Source organism: Rousettus aegyptiacus, unplaced genomic scaffold (genome assembly GCF_014176215.1).
Source record: "Rousettus aegyptiacus isolate mRouAeg1 unplaced genomic scaffold, mRouAeg1.p scaffold_m13_p_3, whole genome shotgun sequence".
Lineage (NCBI taxonomy): Eukaryota > Metazoa > Chordata > Mammalia > Chiroptera > Pteropodidae > Rousettus > Rousettus aegyptiacus.
Genome location: NW_023416306.1, coordinates 50,172,686 through 50,195,242, shown reverse-complemented (window position 1 = coordinate 50,195,242; position 22,557 = coordinate 50,172,686). Strand labels below are relative to the sequence as shown.

General features: G+C 31.2%; 1 protein-coding gene across 4 annotated transcripts in view; it reads left to right on the top strand.

The window, feature by feature from the left end:
• KIAA2026 (KIAA2026 ortholog) overlaps positions 1-22,557 on the top strand; it is an 89,003-nt gene that overhangs the window by 45,928 nt on the left and 20,518 nt on the right. For 3 of the 4 annotated variants that reach the window (XM_016138371.2, XM_036218290.1, XM_036218288.1), the window contains 3 exons: positions 1,253-2,670; positions 13,294-13,373; positions 20,260-20,349. In XM_016138371.2, coding sequence (XP_015993857.2) covers positions 1,253-2,670; positions 13,294-13,373; positions 20,260-20,349 — 1,588 coding nt within the window. The remainder of the gene's footprint in view (positions 1-1,252; positions 2,671-13,293; positions 13,374-20,259; positions 20,350-22,557) is intronic. The other variant, XM_036218289.1, reaches the window with a different exon arrangement.

Below are 22,557 nucleotides of genomic sequence, written 5' to 3'. Positions count from 1 at the left end.
TAATTTCTACACCTTTTTAACAAATCTTGTTACCATCTCCTATATTATAGTCATCTTAGTGGTATGAATTGGTATCTTATTGTGGTTTTGATTTACACTTTTCTAATGGATAACCATGTTGAGAACCTCTTCATGTGCTTATTGTTCATTTGTATATCTTTGAAGAAATGTCTTTGCTTATTTTTTAATTGGGTTTTTTGTCCCTTTATTATTGAGTTATGTGTTCCCTATATTTTCTAGATACAATACTTATTAGATATATGATTTGCAAAAATTTTGTCCCATGGGTTGTCTTTTCACTGAACAAAAGCTTTTAATTTTGATGGTCTACTTTTTCTTTTATTGCCTGTGCTTTTGGTGTCATATCTAAGAACACATTGCCTAATATAAGATCACAAAGATTAATGTTTATCTTTTCATCTAATTTAAAATTTTTTAATTAAGATGATTTTGTAGTAGTGTCAGTAAAGAAATTGCTAAGGGGAAAAAACACCCATAATCTCATCATCCTAGGAGTAATTTATTTTTGAAATACTATTATGTCCTTGTTCAGTGTATGCATATTTCATTATTGCTGCTCTTTGTTAAGTACTATGTTCTGATATTTTTGTATTTATACATAATACTTGTGATTTTAATTTGTGTCCTGATATTTTTGTGTTTTACATGATATTCACAATTTATTTTTTAAGGCTACATAATATAGCCAGCTTATTTTCCATTTGTATAATACAACTTATTTACAGTTTTGTTTTCATTATATGACAAAACTTCAGTTCATACTGACAAACACCTAACTTTTTGCTTCTATTGAATTATTTTCTTAGTTTTACTTTCTAGGAATAGAATTATGGGACGAAAGAATGTAAACATCTTTATAGTTCCTTTTTGATGTCACATTATTTCTAGAAAGCACCAAACTGTATTTGTTTATTAAACATGCTTTAAAATATTTTTCATTTATTTTGAAGTTAATGCACAGTATAAGTTGAAGAATTTTACTTTAAGTGGCAATATTGTCATTTATTGATTATCCTCTATCAGTAAAACTCATGTCAAGTTAAATGTGTATTTCTTCATCTGAAAAAAAAAAATGCCGATACATATAATAGGACACTTTGTATTGATGCTTAAAACTAGAACAGCCATTTGCCTTGTTGACTGAAGTTAAATGTGAACTACTTAAAATTTAGTATTTTATAGTATTCTCTACTTTAAGTAATAATAGTATATTTCGTTAAATTTTCTTTAGGCTTCGGGAACAGGAAAGAAAAGAAGCAGAAGAAGCTAGTCAAAAGGAAATAGAAGAATGGGAGAGAAAACTTCTAGCTCAAGCAGCTCCAACTTGTATGGAGACCATGTGGGAAATTCCAGCTATCGGGCATTTCCTTTGTTTAGCCCAACAAATTCTAAATTTGCCAGAAATAGTCTTTTACGAATTGGAACGTTGTCTTCTGATGCCTCAGTGTAATGCTTTTCTATCTAAAATAATGACTTCTCTATTAAGTCCTCCTCATCGCAGACCTACCTTACATCGAAGACCTACTTTGCCTTATAGGACATGGGAAGCAGCACTGAGACAGAAAGTACAGCAGTGGTACACTGCTGTAGGGCAGACTGAAAATCCCGATAACTGTGCTGAAAAACTTGGGTTGTGTCCTCAGTTTTTTAAAGTTCTTGGAGAAGTTAATCCATTGGAAGACAAACCTTTTCACGAACTACCTTTCCACCAGAAAGTGTGGTTACTTAAGGGTCTTTGTGACTTTGTGTATGAAACACAAAAAGAAGTTCAAGATGCTGTACTTGGGCAGCCTATACATGAATGCAGGGAAGTTATCCTTGGTTACGATTATTTGGAAAATGCTTATGTACATTTTCCACAGTTCTGTGGTGCAGATGTACGGATTTATAAGCAGAGACCTTTTCAGGCCCCAGAATTTCCAGTTCCACCCATTAAAATACAAAGAGTACCTCGGATTAAACTGGAGAAATTGAAGTCTGACTATATTAGTACAAGTAATGGAGAACATAGGTGTAATAGAGAAGGCCTGCCCTCTGCCTTCAAGAAAGAGCAAGAAATTAATTTTGATCTAACTTGCTGCCCTGCTAAAATGAACTTGGATAATCATGACATCTCTGTTGAAATGGAAGTGAAATCCAACTGTGAAAATAGAATTCACAGGCCCTGCGAAATTAAAAAAACGAATTGTTGTAAAGAAAATTTAGAGAAACCAGGGAGTCCAGGGGAAGTTATTGGCTTTGGAGAGCCTCTCAGTCCAGGGGAAATAAGGTTTATAGAAAATCAGGAAAGATACGGTGAAGCTTCCAGAGTAAAGCCTGAACCCAATGCATTAAAAGAAAATGCTCTAAAATCTTGCCAAATACATGTAAATGGAAGTCACAGTGATCATCCAGAAATTAACTGCCACAAAGTTGTAAGGGATATTCTACTAGAGCAGTCACTGCAGAGCCACAAGAAACTCAAACTAACTAAAATGAGGGCAAAGAAGAAGAAAAAGAAAAAAAAGAAATTAAAAGATGTTTTGATTGACAACTTACAAAGAAAGCGTGAAGGTCTTCATTCTCTTACATTCAAGTCTTACAAACCTGAGATCCAGAATAAGATATTGATCATCAAAAAGAAAGCAAAACACAAGAAGCACAAATCTGGTAAGCCAGCACAAATGGGTGAGAATTACATTTAAGCATATTTCAAGTTCTTTCAGTGAGGCATCATGGAAGGCTCTGATTAACAGAAGTAAATGCATATGTATACGCACTTTGTGTGTGTGTGTGTGTGTGTGTGTGTGTGTGTGTGTCTGCTTAACAGAATGACATGCACCTCATATGCATGCATGTGTTTGTGGGGGTGGAGAGGGATGTTTAAGGGTCAAGTTTAATACCATTCCAATGATTAAAACTCAGAGTAGATGAGGTTTTATTACTAACAAAAAAATTCTGGTGCAATACATTTGAATTTCTTAGTTGAAAGTCTTTGGACATTATATATTTTTACATTTCTTTGGACCAATTTCTCCATAGGTGATGCTTTCCATCACTGATGAGAAGTAGTTTTTTGCCCTGGTAAAGGCAGTACAGTGCAATGGAAAAAACATTGATATCAGGAGATAGCGGTCCCAGGAGTAAAGTTCATAGCAACTAGCTTTGTAAACCAAAGCAAGTCAGATTATCTTTCTGGGTCTTAGGTTTTTTTTTCTTACATCATGTATTTTTCAGCACTCTGTTTTCAGTATATATTTTCATTTCCAGAAAAACTTTGTGAAATACAAGAATTATATCAACTAATAAGACAACCATATTTTTTAAATTGACTTACGCCAATTTAAATACTCATGTGTTGCAACCCTATTTAAATAATAGAAACAAAAAAATCCTATAAATAGTATTCAGTGGTTGGTTACTCTGTTTTTTAATTACTCAGGTGCTTTTACTTTTCTTTTTCTTTGCCTTCTAATCAGTTTAAATGTCTCATTTATTGAAAAAGAAGGATAGGTGAGATAAAAGTAGATGATTAACTTTATTAACCCTAGTAAAAATTGTTGCCTGATTGGGAAAACTTAGAATTGTTTACTTTAATGAATTGTGGATTTCAGTTTTCCTTCCCTCAGTAACAAAGATAATTAAGATTTGATAGTAATTTGATATTGAGTTGGCAAATGAGGGAATGAATTTTGTTTAGCTGATGTAGTTGCTATTATACCTTAGTTATTTAAATCATTAAATACAATTAAATGTATTTTTAATATATTTATAATGTATCATTAATAAAGTAGTAGTATAATCTTTAGTATCAAGAACAGTATTATGCTAAGTGAAATAAGTCAGACAGAGAAAGACAAATACTATGTGATTTCATTTATATGTGCGATCTGAAGAACAAAATAAATGAACAAACAAAATGAAAACAAACTCATAGATACAGAGAACAAACTAGTGATTGCCAGATGGGAAATGAGTTGGGAGACTGGGTGAAAAAGGTGAAGGGATTAAGAAGTACAAATTGGGAGTTAGAAAATAGCCATAGGGCTGTGAAGTACAGCATAGGGAATATAGTCAATAATGTTGTAATAACTATGTATTGTGCCAGGTGAGTACTAGACTAATTGGGGAGGATCACTTTGTAAATTATATAAATGTCTCACCTTTATGTTATACACCTGAAACTAATATAAAATAATATTGAATGTCAACTCTAATTGAGAAAGAAAAATTTAAACAAAACAAAACCAGGCTTAATTTGTTGAACCGAAAATTGCAAAATGGTCCATGTTGATCCAAGCAATGAAAAGCTACAATTTTTCAAAGTAACTTTCAGAAATGAGCTGTTTAAATTTTACAAGCAATGCATTAGGTTGTATAAATTTAGTTTGATTTGGCAAGTTTCTTTTTAAGTTCTCTTTAAAATGTTAGCTTTTAAAATATTAAGTAATATTTTTAAATTCGAAAATTTTTCCAATTCTAAAGTATGTAGTAGTATTAATACCACTGTTCCTAAAACCTTTTAAGTGTTCATTTGTGACCTACTGTTCATGTGTTCAAAGGTAATTATGATTTAAGTAGCTTGTAAATTATTGATATAGCTCCTATACAGCCTGTACCAGTAACAATAAAAATATTAACTACTAAGGATTGAATTAAAAGGAATTTATATTGTAAAGAAATAAAGTGTTGTTACATTTTTGAAATAGAAATTCAAAATGTAGATTAGGGAAAATTTAGGGTGTTTCATGTCCAGTAATAGACAAGTGAATGAAAAAATTCAGAAGCAAATTGAGCAAGTTCTTATGTACTCTCTGTGTGCCTGTTTAGTTGAGGAAAAAGGCTTCCAGGCACAAAATAGAAGAAAATAGTTCACTTGCTTTTACACTTTCTAATTTTTATCTTTAGAGCAAATTTTAGAAAAGTCTTCAGCGACAGAAGTACTTGGATCTGGCAAATAGTTTCTCTCTTTCTTGTTAGTGCTAGGTAAGCATAGGCCAATCCTCTTTCTTCATCAGATAATAAACTCCTTACTGTTATTGCAGTGTTACATAAAATGTTATAACAACAACAAAACATTTGTTTTACATCATTTTCAGTACACTTTCTGGGGCTTTGCCCTGGGCTCCTTTATTAGATATGAGATGTCGTGGCCTTTTATAGTCAGTTTGGGGCATACCCTAATTCAGCATTTCCTTTCTCTTTTTAAAAGTGAGCTCCATGATCACAGATTTGGAAAGTGTTTCTCTTGTAGACTCACATTGTGCATCAGTACTGGTTCACAGTGCATTTTATGAAACTCTTGTACCAGATATGTTTTAGAATGTTCAGAAATCTTCAGATTTTAGAAGGGTGTCTGTATATAGTGTTTATTAAGTAACATTCCCAGGGAACTTGAGGCAGCCCCTGTAATCAAACACGTAATTTCTACAAAAAAAAAGAAAAAAAAAAAAGAAAGAAAGTTTGGTCAGATTAAATGAGGTGAAGACTATGAAGAACCTCATGACAGTTCAGGTCAGTTTTTGCTACCACATAAGTTATTTTTTTAAACTAGTTTTCAGAATATTTTGGACTTTAGAATTATGGATAACTGATTCTGGGCCTGTATATTACAGACTCTGGCAAGTTGTGAAGAAAACTTTTGTTTTAACCTAGTATTTTTCAAGTTCATTTTAAGACAACTTTTTTTCAAGTAATAGTATTCTATAAAATATGCTTTGGGATAAGCAGTGTCATCCATGGCTGATTTATGAACCTTAACTTAGGGCAGATAAAATTCTACATGTGGTTAATATGGTCCTTTTATGTCGATTACTACAGGCTTTAATTTTTTATGGAATTCTCCAGTTTTGTAAGCCTTCATATTATGATGGGTGCTGGTTTTTAGTAGAAGGCACAAAGACAAATTGGTTTTAAATAATTTGATAATTTTAGTGCATTATAAAGCAGTTTCACAACTTTTAAGCATTTTTATCTATTTTTCAGAATTGAATTTTGAATTCTTTTTTAGTTAGTTAAGCCTTTTCTTACTCTTAGAAACATTATAGTATAGAAAAACGTCAGAACTTTTCCTGTTGTGATACTTATAGTACCAGATAATTCTCCTTCATAATATTCATAAGATTTATTCATAACAGTTGCATGTGTTTCTAGCTCACTTTGGTGGTTGTCTCCCCTCTATTCTATAGCCTTTTTTTTTTTTTAGCCTTGATTAAAATTAAGTTTAATAATTTCCATAATAAATTTGAAAGGATAGTAAGTTGTCAAAGAAAGCTTTTGAGAAGGTAAGCATTGGTTTACATAGATGAGGAAGATATGAAATATTAATACGATATAGTTGTCCAAAAAAATGGAATTAAATTTGTCTTTAACATGTATCTTGTCATCGTAGAGTTGATTTTAGGGCTAAGTTGCTTTCCAACAAAGGCAGAATTTTCTATAATAGTCAAAAGTATACCTAGTATAATCCTCGGAAAGACCATTAACTAGTAACTTTGAGGCCATTAGTTTGTGTTATAAGGTACTACATTTATTAGAGTTTTTTTTATAGAGAGCAGTGTTTGTTACTTAAAGTTGTAAACTATATTTGTCATTGGGGGCTAAATTTATGGCCAGCCTTGGGATCATTGATCTCCTGATTATATGACTTCTTGATCTTGTTGTAATTCGTTGTTGTATGAAAATGGAGCTTTTTTTTTTTTTTTGGAGGAAGTACTGTTACTCCTCCTGTACAAATTCTATTCAAGTAAACGTTTAAATATGTGACTTTAGCAGGAAAAGACACAAAGCAGATTCTCTTTTTCCCCAATGAGTTTGGACCTGTTTCCCTGCAGTTGTGTGATAAAACATTCTGGGTACAGTTTTGAAAATGGCGATACCATACAAATGACCAAAAAACCCAGGCTTTGACAGCACAAAGGTTAGCTTTTTTGTTTGTTTATTTGTTTATGTTTTATTTCTCAGTATTCTATAATAGTCTTGTGGAAAGAAGGAGTATATATGGTTCTGCATCTCTAACACTTAGCATAGTGACTGACATATTATATAGGAATCTATTGAATAAATAAGTGCACACACATAGTATGGTTCACCCAGATATAACTAAGGTTAACCCCTCAAGATGTACCTTTCATATCCTTTTCAAGGCATTTATATTTTTGAATGGTATCTGTTATACATACCATTTTATAATCTTTTTTCTTTGTGCAATAAGTAGATATATGCAGCATCATTTAAAGTAGATTTATGCAGCATCATTTAAAATGACTATAAGGATTCCATTATATGTATTTTATAATTATTTAGCAAACCTCTATTGGACATTTTGGTAGTTTTCAATAATATACTATTATAGATGATGTAGAGCAGGTAGAGTTGGCTGAAATTAGAAATTTTAAATATTAGAAGACTTTTTATAAGACCTAGAGAAACACAAACATTATTAGATACATTTATTGTTACAGAAAGCTTATGGCATTTTTAAGTTATTCATTTCAGCTAATTTGATTTGGAGGATTTTTTCCCATCAGTTGGTCATTATTTTTAACCAAATCATTTTGTAGTAGCTTCTCTCAACAAATTAAAATAAATAAGTGGTGTTACTCTCTTCTAGGTGAAGAAACTAAGATTCAAAATGGTAAATAACCTCATTTTAATAACTTAAAGTTTATAATAAAGGCCACACAATAAAATGTCAAGTAGAGGATAAATCAATGTGTGCAATAGTTGTTTGGGAAGGTTTCACTGAGGATGAAGGAGTTTGAAGAATAATGGAGATTAGATAGATTAAAAAATGGTTAATAACGTAAAAATAAAGCAAAAGCATGGATGTATAATTAAGCCAGATGTCACTGAAAAAATTAGCACAGAGAAAAGCTTAAGGAAAAGTTGAGAAGTTGAGGTTTTATAGAAGCTGTTTGAATGACAAGAATGTGCCATTTCCGGGTGATATCTTTCTGAGTAAGTGGTGCTTTTTGAAATAATTGAATCAGGAGCCCAAAGCAAGGAAATGGGCATGAAATAAGATCTATCAAATGTGTAAAAAGCAATGAGCTAGTTAATAGGCAATGACTGAGAAAGTAATATAATCTACAATATTTGATTACATCTAGGCCCATATTTGTGAGAATGTACAGTTCTGTGTTGATAGCACTATAGCACTATATGTGTCTTTATGGGGAAAACTTTTAGAGGACCAACTCAAGATCCCAAGATATAAATGAGTAAAAGGATTAACTATACTCCATGTTCTTTTATTTTAATGCTTGCTTCTCCTCCACCCCACCCCACCCACCCCACCTCTGCAAAAGTGAATACTGAAAAAAATGTTTACTGTGTGTCAGGTACTATTATAAGCCTTTATATATATTATATCATTTAGCCTTCATAAAAACTCTATAAAGTAGATGCTGTTATTTCATTATTTAGATTTTATAGATTAAAAAAGAGAGAGACAAGCTTATTAATGTGTCCAAGGTCACACAGCTAGTTAAGTGGCAGGATTAGGAGAAAGGATCTTGCAAGGTAATTAGGACATCATTAAAAGCTAAAAAGCTTCTTTTTAAGAAACTGGCAGGGTTTAGATGAAGGGGTAGAAGCTAACTTCAGAAAGAGGAAATTCTAAATCCAGATAAGGAATGATTATGTGACTTTTCTTTCACATTGACAGAAAAAAATAGTTTGAGAGAGTAATTGCAGTAAGTAGCAGAATTTGACAACTGATTCAACAGTTTAAATTAAAGAGGAAAAAATATAGGTAGTCAGCAGTTATCGAATTATATGATATAATTAAAAAATTGCCAGTGTGAATAGAAATTTGCTCTTAGGCAAGAGAATAGAAGAAAAATCAACTGTTTTGTCAAGGCCAAATTGCTTACTTAGAGATAGAACATTCTAAAAATTCCTGGAGAATATAACTATTAATTCAAGAAATGCATATTTAGTAAATAAAAATCAGAGTTAGACTCCAATAGTGGATTTGCATTCCAGGTACTTCCCAGATTTACTATTTAATAATATAAATGCCCTTGGGTTTTTACTTTTAACAACAATTAATGTCTTATTCTCCATTCACTTATGATTCTTAAAATGAAAACACAGAGAGTAATGAATGTGTTGGGATAATTCTTAAGCATGAGAAGGCTAAATCTAGGAAGACATTAAAGTGGAAGTCTCTGAATACTCCAAAGGGCCAAGGAGTGAAGTCAGGGAGGGCAGCCAAGTGAAGGTGAGAGGTAAAAATAAAGAATGAAAGATCAAGGAAAGAAGAGTTGGATTGGGGGTGATAAACACCTTCATTTTTCTAGTAAGAAGTGTCTCTCTGCATCCTAGACGACTAGAGTTTTGTACCTAAATTATAGTGTAAAATATGTTTTTAGTTACATATATTTTTTTAATTTTTAATTTTAATTTTTTATTTTTTAGGCAAGGCAACCCTTGGTTGACCTCACAGATTTCAAGAACCGTGTAGCTTACAATCCCTTATTTTTAATTTTTTACACCTACAGCATGTGATCTTCCTCAGTGGTCTCCCATCGAAGTACTAACCAGGCCCGACCCTGCTTAGTTTCCGAGATCAGACAGGATCGGGCTTGTTTGGAGTAGCATGGCCGTAGACTATATTTTTCCCTGTCAAGTTGGGCTCTCTTTTCTAGAGCTATTCTAAGCACAGTTTGAAAAAGCGTCATGAGGTTGCACTTGTAACATTAATTATTAGGCCATATTAAGGTTTCCTTATCCATTTTCCAGGTACAAGTAGACAATCAACTTTTTGCCCATGTCTGTGTTTTAAGCTCAAGAATTAAGTTGAAATTCTGGTGTGTTTTAAATTGACCTCTGACTTCAGCACAATTCTAGACCTGAGAATTAACATTTTCTTTTATGGGACCAGGTGACAGGACAGTAGAAGCCCACCGGGAGGCAATGTATAACTTATGTGTATATCTTGCCCTGGAACAAAAACTGATTACCAAATAAAGGCCATGTGATTTTTTAGTACTCATGCTCCATTTTAAAAGTTAATAAAAAGGAAGAGCTGATGTTTATTGAAAAATACAGGATATTTTATATTTAAATTGTTTTTATGTTTATATAGACTGAAAGTATTAATAGTGACTGCAAATCTTCTAACCCTGATTAAAAGGAATGCCCTGAAATCAGTCAGAAGCAGATAAAATCCCTGGAGAAAGTTTGATAGAATGCAGTATAAAAAGAGCACAGCTTTGAAGGGAGACAGATCTAGTACAAATACATGCTCCAGTGCATGTTAGCTACAAGTCCTCAATCGATTTATTTACTTGTTTATAGCCAGTTTCTTTATTCGTGAAAAAAATGAGGTAATACCTACCTTGTATCATTACAGAGATTAATTGGAATAGCAAAGCATAACATGGTGCTTGGCAGGTGGTAGGAATCAATAAATGGTAACTATGATTTTTGAGAGGTTAGAATTGCATAATGGGAAGAGCTTGGACTTTGGTGTTAGAATCCTTGTCTGTTGCTTACTTACAGCGTAACACTTAAGTTTTTAAGTCGTCTTTCTGGTCTTAAACAATCCCACATTAAAATGGGAATTGCCTACCTTTGAGGGTAGTTTTGAAAATTAATGAGATAATTTATAAAAATCACCTTATTAAGTGTCTGAGACCGAATAAGCTCTCAATAAATGTTTTCTTACTGCCATGCCTAGGTCATGTTGTGAAACTCTGGTGAATTGTGTAAATTAAAGTCATTGTCATTGTTTTCCTTTATAAAACATTGATCTCAGATGGATAGTCAATGTTCTCAGACTAGTAAACCTAACTTCCTTTTCCTACCCCCAGACTGGTGAAATTTCTGATGAACCGTATGCTAAATGCTGTAAATAAAATGAGTAATGTGATTTCTGTCATCAGTAATTCACAATCTAGTAAGGAAGAGAAATATAAATGGATCATTACAATACTATATGGTGTTATATTAATTGATATGTACAAAGTAGAATGGAAACAGAGGACATATGAGCAAAAAGAACTAGGATGAAGGTGTAATTGAATAAAAGAATTTGAAGAAAGTTAAAAGATAAATATTTTGTTGAGATTTTTATCATAGCCTAGTTAACTAACATTTATTGATCACGTAACCCATCAGTAATCTAAGCTTTTTACATATTTTAACTCATATAATTCTCACAAAATAAGTAATATCATTATCCCTGTTTTACAGATGAAGAAAGTGCACAGGGAAATAAAGCAGTTTATTCAAAGTGTTACATCTAGTAGGTGGTTATAGCTGATATTCAAACCTAAGTAGTTTAGTTCCAAAAATCAGGCTTAAAACCACTAATACAATGGTACCTCCAGTTACTTAATAATATTTGAATATCCTAATGACTTGGTGAAAGAAAATACCCAGTAACTACCTCAGCTTCTTAATCCATTCAAATCCTGAGTTTAGCGCCTACATGGCAACAGTATGAAATTTATTGGGAATATCAGGGGTGACCTCTGTTATGCGTATAAATAAATATAAAATCAGATTTTTTTTTTAAAGCTAATTAGAGCAGTGTTCATGTGGGGTGGAGGTTGGAGAGGAGGAGTTAAGGTAGGATTTTATTTCTTTCAAATTGCTGCTGTTATAGCCTTTCCAGCTTTAAAAAATAGTAAAGGTAGTGTATAGAGGAAAGGCATCCTGATGCTCAGGTTCACGAGCTTCCCTTGAGAGTTGCCTGTTGCACCCAGTTTAGAAATCAATTACTAGATAGATGTATTATAGGGATATCAAGGATTTAATCACTTTTCCTTGAATATTGCTTGGTTAAGCAGCCTAGCACTTACCTATTTTTGTGGGAGTTCTGGTATATGTACCATATAAGTACAGAAGCAAATAATAGTACAGTACCAAATAAGTACAGAAGCAAATAATAGATATATATACATATATATTTTTCAAATTAAAAACGAATGTCAAATGACAGCAGGTTGATACTTAGTAGAAAAGACAGTAAAACCCCTGTGAACCTCAGCAGCTCAAAATTTTTAGTTCAAGCATAGTATAATACATTTTATTGAGTCAAAAGTTATTCAAATTACAGTTGTGTGATATGATTAAAAATGAATATAGAATAAAATACAGTTATTTTGTAAACTGGAATTGTGGCTACGACTTGAATAAAATGTTGCAATTAAATGGACTTTATGTGCAAGAATCTTATCTGTATAGGAAAATGTTTAGAAAGGAGCAATTCAGGTATATGTAGGGCAAAGTTACTTTATGTACTTACTCATTTTCCTTTTTGAAAAAATAGTAACTTTTAATTTGACTTTAACCTCATTTTCCCTTTTGAAAAAATAGTAACTTTTAAATTGATTTTAGCCTACAAATGATTGTGAAGTAAAACTAACTTACAAGTATTTCCAAATAAGTTTTTTCATTCCCTTGCATGGATTATAAACTCCTGGAGGACAGGGTTTTCATTTTATAATTTTTCATTGTCCCCATAAATTGTGCAGCACCCTATATCTTGTGTTTATTAATTTATTTCGCTAATTGCAGATGGGGAAAAACATTTACTTTAACATAATCCTTACCAGAAATAGAGGTTATATACTTATATATGTCTCTCTTGTCAGGTTAATTACAGAGTAGATATACTTCAGTCTATGCTATAAACTGGATTTAAGAATGTGAATTTATTTTTCCCAGTGATTTCTGATTGCACAAATGATGAGGTACACTTTAAAGGGAGATGTTTGCCTTGTTTTAAAATTGGTTATTGTGTGCTGCCAGAGGCAGCCCTTGAGGAACGATTAGGTGAGTGCAGAGCTAAAGGGATAGAAAAACCGTGTTTCCTGAGCTACTTGAGAGGATTTTCACTTTGGGTTGGCTAAAGGCCATAGTCCTCAGAGTATAGTTCTATGAAAGTTCCTGACTACTAAAGTTGTTATTAAAGGTAAGGTTTTTTTTCTTATGTAACCTCTTTTTAAGTTGTGAATTAAGTTTTAACTGAGTAGTAGCAATGTGACTTTTTTTTGCGAAATCTTATTGCAGTAAAATCTGGTACTGTGCAAAACATTGGAGATTGTAATAGTTTGGTTCTTATATAAGGAAAACAGAATTTGTTAATATGTCTGTTACAGGTAGTTATAGTTTAATGTTTGCTTTTCCTGGGGCTTGGTTTGATTCATCATTTTTATTTGACTCACTAGAATCCATCTGTTAGTTATAATTTAACTTTCAAGGTTCTATGTAATTTGGTTTTTGTTAATGAAGTGCAAGCAACAGCATTATGAAGCTTTTCTCTTTTAATTTTGAAAGGAAAAAAATCCATATCTAAAAAAGCAATCACAAAGAAGAGGAAAACTGTCATAAAGTCACCTACTGTACCAGAATTTCAGGTAAGTGTTTGATTTTTGTCTCATCATTTTATAGTTTAATTTCTGTTTCAGTGTTTATATCATTCAAGAGATTGGCTAAATTCCACTATAGCACACAAAATTTCATTGAAATGTTTCCAGCTATGACTTTTTCCCTGAAAGTGCAGATATAGCTAGTATTTCTGAGTTAATCTGCTAGTATTTCAAAATTTTTTACCTCTATTTTTATCGCTTGATAATCAAAAATCTGTGGTTTTTTAATATACTGTTTTTATAGAAGTAGTTTAATAGAAATATATGTAAAAGAACAAGTCACAATCTATACATGGTAATATTGCATGGTAATCCATTTTCATTTATTTTGGTACTGCCCAAATGGTAGACTTGTTAATTTGAAAAACAAATCTTTTAACTCTTAGCTATATCTGAACTTTAGAGAGAATATTAAATGAAGTTAATTGCATGGTCTTTATACATTTCTGCAAAAAGAAAAAAGTAATAATAGCCTGCCATATGATTATGTGAAGTTTTCTGTTTGGAGCTGATACTAGAATAAGCAGAGAATATCACCCTAATTAAACGATATTTTTATTTTCTATTTTATGAAAGATGTTTTCTTCAACAAATGCCTCTTTATTTAAAAATTTGTTTGTATTAGTGTGTCCAGTTCATTATCAAATGTTTTATAATCTATTATTTAATTGCCAAAATGTAAAAGTGGTATTGAAATGAATTTCTGTGAGTCTCAGTTCACATAAAGAAGAAAATAAAGGAGTAGTAACCATGAAAATATTGATCACATGTAATGTGAATTTAACAGTTACATATATCCAAAACTGTAGACACATTTACTTTTTAGTCAGAATCCTATTTTTGGAAGTGTTTTTATGGAAATTATTAATTGATAAATTTAATATTTTTAAATGAACAGTGAAAGAAAATACTTGTTTTTCTTGTATTTTAAAATGTTTTTAATGACATTCTTAGGATGAATTACAAACATTTCTACAACTTTTTTAAATATAAAGAAACCTTAGTTTCAGAATATTCAGTAAAAAATGTGTATTTATTATTTACTTTCTGCCATTGCATGTACATGTTATTCAATGCTATAACAGTATATCGTCATTCTTCCACTGATGTCATGCTAGCCTTTGCTATTTCTCTCACGTTTTTTTTTCCCCCTCAGTCCTTCAACGTATTCATCCTGGGACTTTATGTCTCAGAACAGATATGGCCCAATTTTGATATTTGTCTCCATTCCTGCCTTAGAGGATGAACTTTTATATGTAATAAGAGGCATATACAGTGTAAAATAAGCAGGTGGTATTCATTAGTGAGACATGAAATCAATTTAGTGGATTGCATGACCAGCATTTCCTTTTTAAGCTAATACAGTTAAAATGGAATAGAAATTATAATGGTGTCAAATATAGTAATATTGTTACATGAAACTTTGGTTTTGATTGTGTGTGTGTGTGTGTGTGTGTGTGTGTGTGTGTGTGTGTGTGTGTGTGTTGTACTGGTATGCAATGTAAAATGTGTTTTTGACTATGGGTCATGAGCAGAAAAATTTGAAAAACACTGTCTTAAGTGATGCTTTTAGTCCGTTACTAACCATTTGCTTACCACTCTCAAAAACTTAGCTCAGGAGTACATGTTTTTCCTGGTTCTTACGCATCATAGAATACATGGGGGTTGAGGCTAGGGTTGGGACATAGACTTATAAGAACAGTGGTTTTTATTTACACTTTGAACACCATGGTATTATTCATAAAGAAAATTGACAACTATCTCCCAGGAAATAATAGGTCATTTACTTCTAATAAGCAAAGAATAAGAGATAATATTAGTCACTAATAAATTTTGTTGTTACATGCAAAACTTATAGTTTTGATTCAAAATAATTTTATAGAGTTTGTTTCTTTAATTATTTGGGAGTTCCCAAATAAGAAGATATTATTTTAAAGGAAGTGAGTTTATTTCCTTTGCAAATGCTCTAGCATTATGACATTTAGCACCCGCATATTCTACAAATTTTTTTAGCCAAGTTGTTTTAAGTATCACATTTCTAATATTAAACATAAAAATACTTTATAGAAATGTTTAGTGAGAATATTTTCTTCATAGTATTCATTCTAAAATACCTTATTGCTTAAAATAATGGAACTGTTAGTAGAGAGATATTAGATCCCTTTTGCAAAACCTGACCTATTTGCCAAAGGACTAGAAAAGTGAAATACCAAGTAATATTATTTGCATCGTTATATTTAATCAGAGGGAAAAACTTATGCTTAGCCCTTCTCTAGTGTTGAGTTATACATATGGCCTTATTATAAGGGAACTTGTCAAATTTTTTTTTAGTTAGCAATAGTTGCAAAAACTTAGGAAATATTTTTAATAAAGTTAATTTTTACCAATGCTTTTATTTTAATATTTGAGAGAGAAATCTAATATATGAATTTTTTGTATACAATTATAACAGCCATAGAAAGTATTTGTAAAACTTAGTGTCCAGTCCCAATAAGATCAGTTTTTTAAATAATTCAAGAGCCTTATTCACCATGACTCTGCTTTTCATTGGTGACCAAAATTTTTCATGTAGTAAGTACATACTTGCTCCTGTTCCATACACGTGATTTATTCTAAAGGCTGTTTTGCAGAGGAAATCCAGAATCCAACTGCTAAGACTAGCATAGTAGTAGTATTTTCAAATATAAGCTTAATCCTTAGTATAACTAAAAAAAAGCCACTGTATTTCTCCATTTAACTAGTGGAAAAATTAAGTGATTTGAAATACGATACTACCCTTAGTGTAACAAATTGGGACCAAAATGAAAATTAGAGTTTAACTACTTCACTATATTAAGGACCTTTTGATTACTTTATTATTTTGAATTGCTACCACTTAATCGAAGTATTTTTAACTTCAGCTTTTTGTTCGCTTTTAACAGCATAGGTTTTTCTTCCTCTTTAAATTCTTTTAATTTTTAAATATAATGCATTGAGAGAAACATCTGTTTTTAATCATATAGTAGTAAAAATATTTTAACTTGTTTATCAGATTTATTTTTTCACCTCATGCATGTTGTCCTTATTTGCAGGTTTTGAAGTACTCATTATTGCTGAAATAGAGAAGGAATTTTTCTATCCTCATAGTTTTAACAGATGTTAATAAAATTTTAGTTTAAATACAATATAAATTTTGAATTTACATGATGTATTTTGTGTTTTGCTTATAATTTTTATAATAAATTGTAGGTCTGTTTTCATTAGAATGATAGCGAATATGATCCATTTCATTTGTACTTATTTATATTGGCTTCTGCGTTGTTATCCCTTTGCTTTTTAACATAATTTATTGTTTTATCTTTTTATGCTACCTTATGCCCTTTTTGGAACAGATAAAGTTAATATCTCTCAAACTTATTGAGTTTATATCCAAAGAGCATGATTTCTAGCTTAAAGTAGTAATAAAGTAAGGAATGATTTATTTTGTAATTTTTCTGAGATGTGGTCATGGAGTTCTTTTGATTTCGACAGGACTTTCTCTTCCCCACTACCTACACACACATCTGCTTCTTGAGTTGAAGAGGCCTTTTAACATTTATCATTTAATAGAAGTGAAAGGTTAAGTATAAATTAAATCCTAAAACGATATTACATATTCAGTTAGATGTTTTGTTTTATTTAGAAAGACACAGGAGGAGGGGCACGCACCCTAGGTTCTATAATTTTCTCTACCAGTATGTCATCTTAGGTTACTCTACCTTCGTTCGTTTTAATTAGCATACATGTGATTGAAGATACAGCTTTTTAGCCTAGGCCAAGGTTTGGACCAAATTACATATTTTTGGTCCCTTTTAGCCATAAGATTTATGATTTCGTGGCTCTGTCATGGATTGGATCAAATGAAAGTTCACTTGAAGGGGAGTGTGACTGCCTTAAGGAGGTTCTTCCTGGGGGATAAAACTCTTCCTGTAACCTTTGCAGTATGACTGAAAACCTCCTCTCATGAGTGTTGGCAGTGTGACCCAACTGTAATCTGAGCTGCTGTGGAGCTTTCCCTTTCACCCCTGGAGGCCCTGAGTCTCAGATATGTTTTTCAAATTCAAGGTAACGAGAAGGAGGTTTTAATAAGGTATTTTGCTTGATTCAAAAAATGCATCTGTTCTTATTAAGGTGAACTTTATTTACTGGATTTGTTCTATTTTTAAAAGCACCATTTAAAGTTGAGTTTAAAGGCGACATATATGCCTTATTTTGTAATAAAGAAGGAATAGGGAGTGTATACGACAGAGTTGGTGTAAATCAAATTATTTTTTCTTTCAATATTAGTAACAAAATTAGAATTGTGTTCCTATGCAAGAATTTTCTAATAGCTTGACTTTGTTTGGGTATATTAGGTTATATATTACAAATATATGTAGAGAGGGATATATATTAGTAAAGAGTACACTATTATGTAGATATTAAATCATTTTAAGATAATGTAAAAGTAAAGATTGCTACAAATATCTTAACCCTTAAATTCAATAAAATTTATTTTTAAAAGTTATGCCATTTATTTAAGTAACATTTGTCTTATCATTGTGTATTTAATTCAGTATTCCAGCTCCTATTTGGAAGTTAATCTTTTTGAATTTTTATACTCATTAGCTCCAGAGTACTAGAAAGTTTCAATAGTCATGCAGATTTGTAGTTCATCACCTTTCACTACCTTATTGCTCACATGTGATCTGCAGACCATATATAGAAACTGGTTAGGAATGTAGAATCCAAAATCCCGCCTCAGATGTACTAAATCTAAAACCACATTTTAACAAAATTCCTAGGTGATTCTTATGCACATTAAACTAAAATTTGAGAAGCACTGATATAGCATAACTTAATAACTATGTAAGCCACTCGAAAGTTATTTTTTATAGCTCTTAGGCTGTGGAAATCATTCATAGTTTGACTTCAGAACTATGTTATCTGTTCCTTTAAATGGAATATAAATACTTGTTGACCTCATGACTAATTGCTCATTAAAAGATCTGAACTTTTTTAGGGTGTGTTTAGTTGTAGGGGTATATGTTTTTATTGTTAATAGAAGTTTCTAAAAACTACATGCAAAATATACCCTTATTCCTTGTATAATGAGACCACTGAGATGCAAGTGAAAATTCCTCTGAGCTTTGTCATGTGTGCAAATGAGAAAACTTTACTGTGATATTAACTAATACACCAAGTTCAGTGAAGAGGGGTATAACCATCTGCAAGCTCTGGGGCAAATTTGACAACCCTCCATACTACCATAACAGCAGATTTTACAATGGAAAGTTGAGCTCCCACTGAGTACTTACTAAACACCTGGGGGTAGGGCCAACATTGTTCTGAGGCTTTAAAAATAGAAGTTGAAACATTTAGATCTAGATGCATTTACGTAGTTGGCCACTCAACTGCTTGACTGTCCGCATTTCTTTCATAACTTTAGATTTGGCAAATGGGAATGTGTAGTTTGTAATAAGTATCAGCGGCACTGTCCTACATCATTGTTTACTGTTTTCTGCTCTGAAAGTGTTTAATTTGGGTTATTTAAATATATATCTTCCCCACTTTGTCAGCTCTTTGTTTGAAATTATGTAGGTATTTTGAGTAACAATGGTTAACATTATAATTTCTTATATCTGTGATAAACTTTCCTTAGTCTGTTAGGTTGAACCATATTGCCATGTTTGTAGATCAGAGGCATATCAGCATTTCCATGTATTCAACATGATAATAAAGGAAGGTTAAGGGGCTCTTAGTCTCCCATTTTTGTCATTCAGTAGTCATTATGATCTTGTTGTAACTTACTTTACCTTTTGTTGTTTTTATTTGTTTGTTTTCTTTCAAAAGAAAGTATGTCTTTTAGGAAAACAATGCCTTATACGGAAACTAATGAATATAGCAAACATGGGCTGATAAAAAGTAATAGTGAATTAATAGCTTTATAAGTATAGTATATTTTTTAAAGTATCACACAGTATAAACATTACAGCAAGACTTTCATTAATCTAAAACTTTTGTTCTGTATGTGGTTGCAGTTTTGTTTTAAAATAAGAGCTTAAATTATTTTAAGAAAAAAGTTAAATATTTTGTACTAATTTGAAAAATTCAGTAAAATTTTACAAGAACTAAAATGTAGTTACTATTTTTGTTGCTGACACTTCACTATTGATAACGTTAGTAATTAAGCCTAACTAGTTTATTAATAACTAAAATCCAATTATTTTGGCCATTTGCCAACATTACCAAGGTGAAATAAAATTAGCCACACAATTATGAAAGGAAATAGATGCTCCCTGTGGAAATGGTTTTACAGTAGACTAATATTAAGAATGTATACTTGATTTCATTTACTTCTTTGACTATATCACATGTAGTTGAGCTTCTTTATTAGCAATTCCAATAGCAGTAATACAGTTTGTTTAATTGTATAGTTAGCAAACCAAAGCAAAGGTATAATGACAGTTCTCCAAGGGTGCATTTATTCACCTACTGCGAGACTGCCTAATGAAGCATTTCTTAAAAGGTGATTCAGTAACCTGTGAAATCTAGGGTGAGTTTCCAGATCTTTGTCATTCTGGGCTGAAAGTTAAGAATATTAAGAAAATACCTGGATTATAAAGCAAACTGAGTGGTGGGGATGTGGGATGAAACCACCAATATTGAAATTTCAGCTATTTTTATACTAAGCCTGAAGGCCATACATCATAACAAGTAAATATTTTTTAAAATATAAACTGCGGAGCTTTCTTTGCTTTTAGCTATTACAAAGAAATAATTGTGAATTCAGTGTGTGTTAAAACAACTTCTGTTACCACATTTTGGGTGTTTTATATTATGTGTTATCAAGCTGTGTTTTTGTGTTTTATTTTAGCTTATTTGCACTAATCTTGATGAACTCAGGGAATTAATCACAAAAATCGAGAATGAACTCAAAGATCTGGAAAACAGTAGAAAAAAATCGGTAGGTGTTGATCCAAAAGTTCTATCTATTATTGTCAGCATTAAAATTTATTCCTGCTTTTTCCTAAAGCCTTTTTTATCTTGTTCTCCTGGATAACATAAAATTTTGCAATGAACAATTAGAAACATTATTTCTTTTATCTCTCCTGTGTGGTCTAATTTTTATTTTTAATAGACAAAAATGGTGCCGGAGCAAGTAAATTAATGCCTGGTTTATATCAGGTATATTTCCCAACATTACTGGTTGGTTGTATTCTGACTGGTAGTTTTTTGGGTAATGCTTACCTCGCAAATATTCTTAAATAATAATTATGTGCTTTTAATGGAAGTTTATTGCTTAGTAACAAAATTTTAATTATAGTTTGACAAATAATAAATATAAATTGTATAATCTTGCCCCAAATGTTTTTGATACATGCCTAACAATGTCTTTTTTTCAAGAACCTTTATCAGCTGAAGGTTTTTAACTTTCATTATATATTCTAAATTTATATTAATCTTTACCTTCATTTTTTATTGTTCTTGAGAGAATAAAGGCCTTCTATTTATTCACTCAACATTTGGTAAAACCGTTGTGTTAGTTCTTAAATCAATAATGCCCATTTGGTATTTATAGATCAGTTATATCACAGATTTTAAACACAATTATACATCAATAAATGGGGAAGCCTTTCAGAATTGAAGAAAATCAGTAATCATTAAAAAAAAAATCCCTTTGTTTTATGCCTTAGGAACATATATATACACTTACACACACATTTATATATGGGTTTTTTTGGAATATGGGCAGTCTCTTTATGTGAAACAACAGTGTTTTAAAATTTACCTCTGTGATAAATTTCACATTTATATTAAATTATTATATCCTCAGTCAAAAGTTTTTCTTTAATATATTTGATGTTATATGCTCATAAAAGACTAATGTTCTTTAATAGGAAGGACTAGTCTTTTAATCAGGATGTTATTGTAGTGTTTTGCAGAAGCTGTTTTTTTTTAGTGCATTGTCCATACTTCATGACCCTAAACAGAATTCTGTTAAATTAATTTGCTAATTGATTTTTATGCTGCAGTTAAATATAATGTATGTATCTTAATTTGTTCGCATATTATAAATTAGGGTTTTGTTTTTAATGGATAGTTTTAACTATGATTGATTTATGTGCTTATGTCATGTATTAAGAGAAAAAGACCTGCACGCATCCTAGAATTTTTCTTTAAAACCGTATACCTCACTTCCATGTACTATGAGGTATAAGCATATTGCCTTCCTTCACGGGAACAAATATAAGAGTAAAAGAAAACATAAATGACAAAAACCCAACACTCTAGTCCTTGGGGGCATAATTTATCAAAAAAAAAATTTATGTGTAGGATTTAATTGATTACATTTTGTGTCTAAATTTTTAACTTGTCCCTGACTCCTGGTATTTGCATATTAGTTTAAAAATATTATTTCTACTCTTCAAAAAAATAGAAATTCTTGGAATTTTACTTGGTGGGGATAATCTTATTGAGATTACCAACGAATGGACCATTTCCTTTTAATTTAAACTGCCTAAAAGGTTGTTTTCATGAACAGTTTATCCCAACCAATGAAATGGCCACACAGCATAAAGGAAATAGACAGTAAAAGTTTGCATCTCAGTATCATTTCTTATATTTTATAAAAGCCAGTATTGAGTGTGATAGATGTTAGTAATAGGAATTAACTTTATTGAATACATTGAAATTGAATACCATTTTATTTGTCTGGCATCATTTGGAAATAAAGTGTTTCGCTTAACTAAATTTTTAACATAACTGAAATTAGTACTGAAACTCTTTATTTTAATCATCTAATCAAAAACTTCCTTGTATCCTTACACTATATTGAATATAATTTAACCCTTTCTTGGTGATTCAAGGATCATTGTGAATATCCATAATTGTACTGATTATGAAAAAAAATCTGTTGATACCAGTAACTCGATTAAAATTTCACCAAAATGTGCTATATAATTTGAAGGTTTTTGTTTGTTTGTATTTTTGCTTTTGTTCTGCCTCTTTCTTCATTGTCAGCCTGTCATTCCTTATGTATGTTTATGTATTTGCCCTAGCTGATGTATACTGTGGATTACAAAGCTAGTTAACTATATTTATTAGAATTAGGTTCATGGTAAGAATGTGAGGGACTTTCTTAGTTTTGAAATGAATGAACTTGGTGATAGTG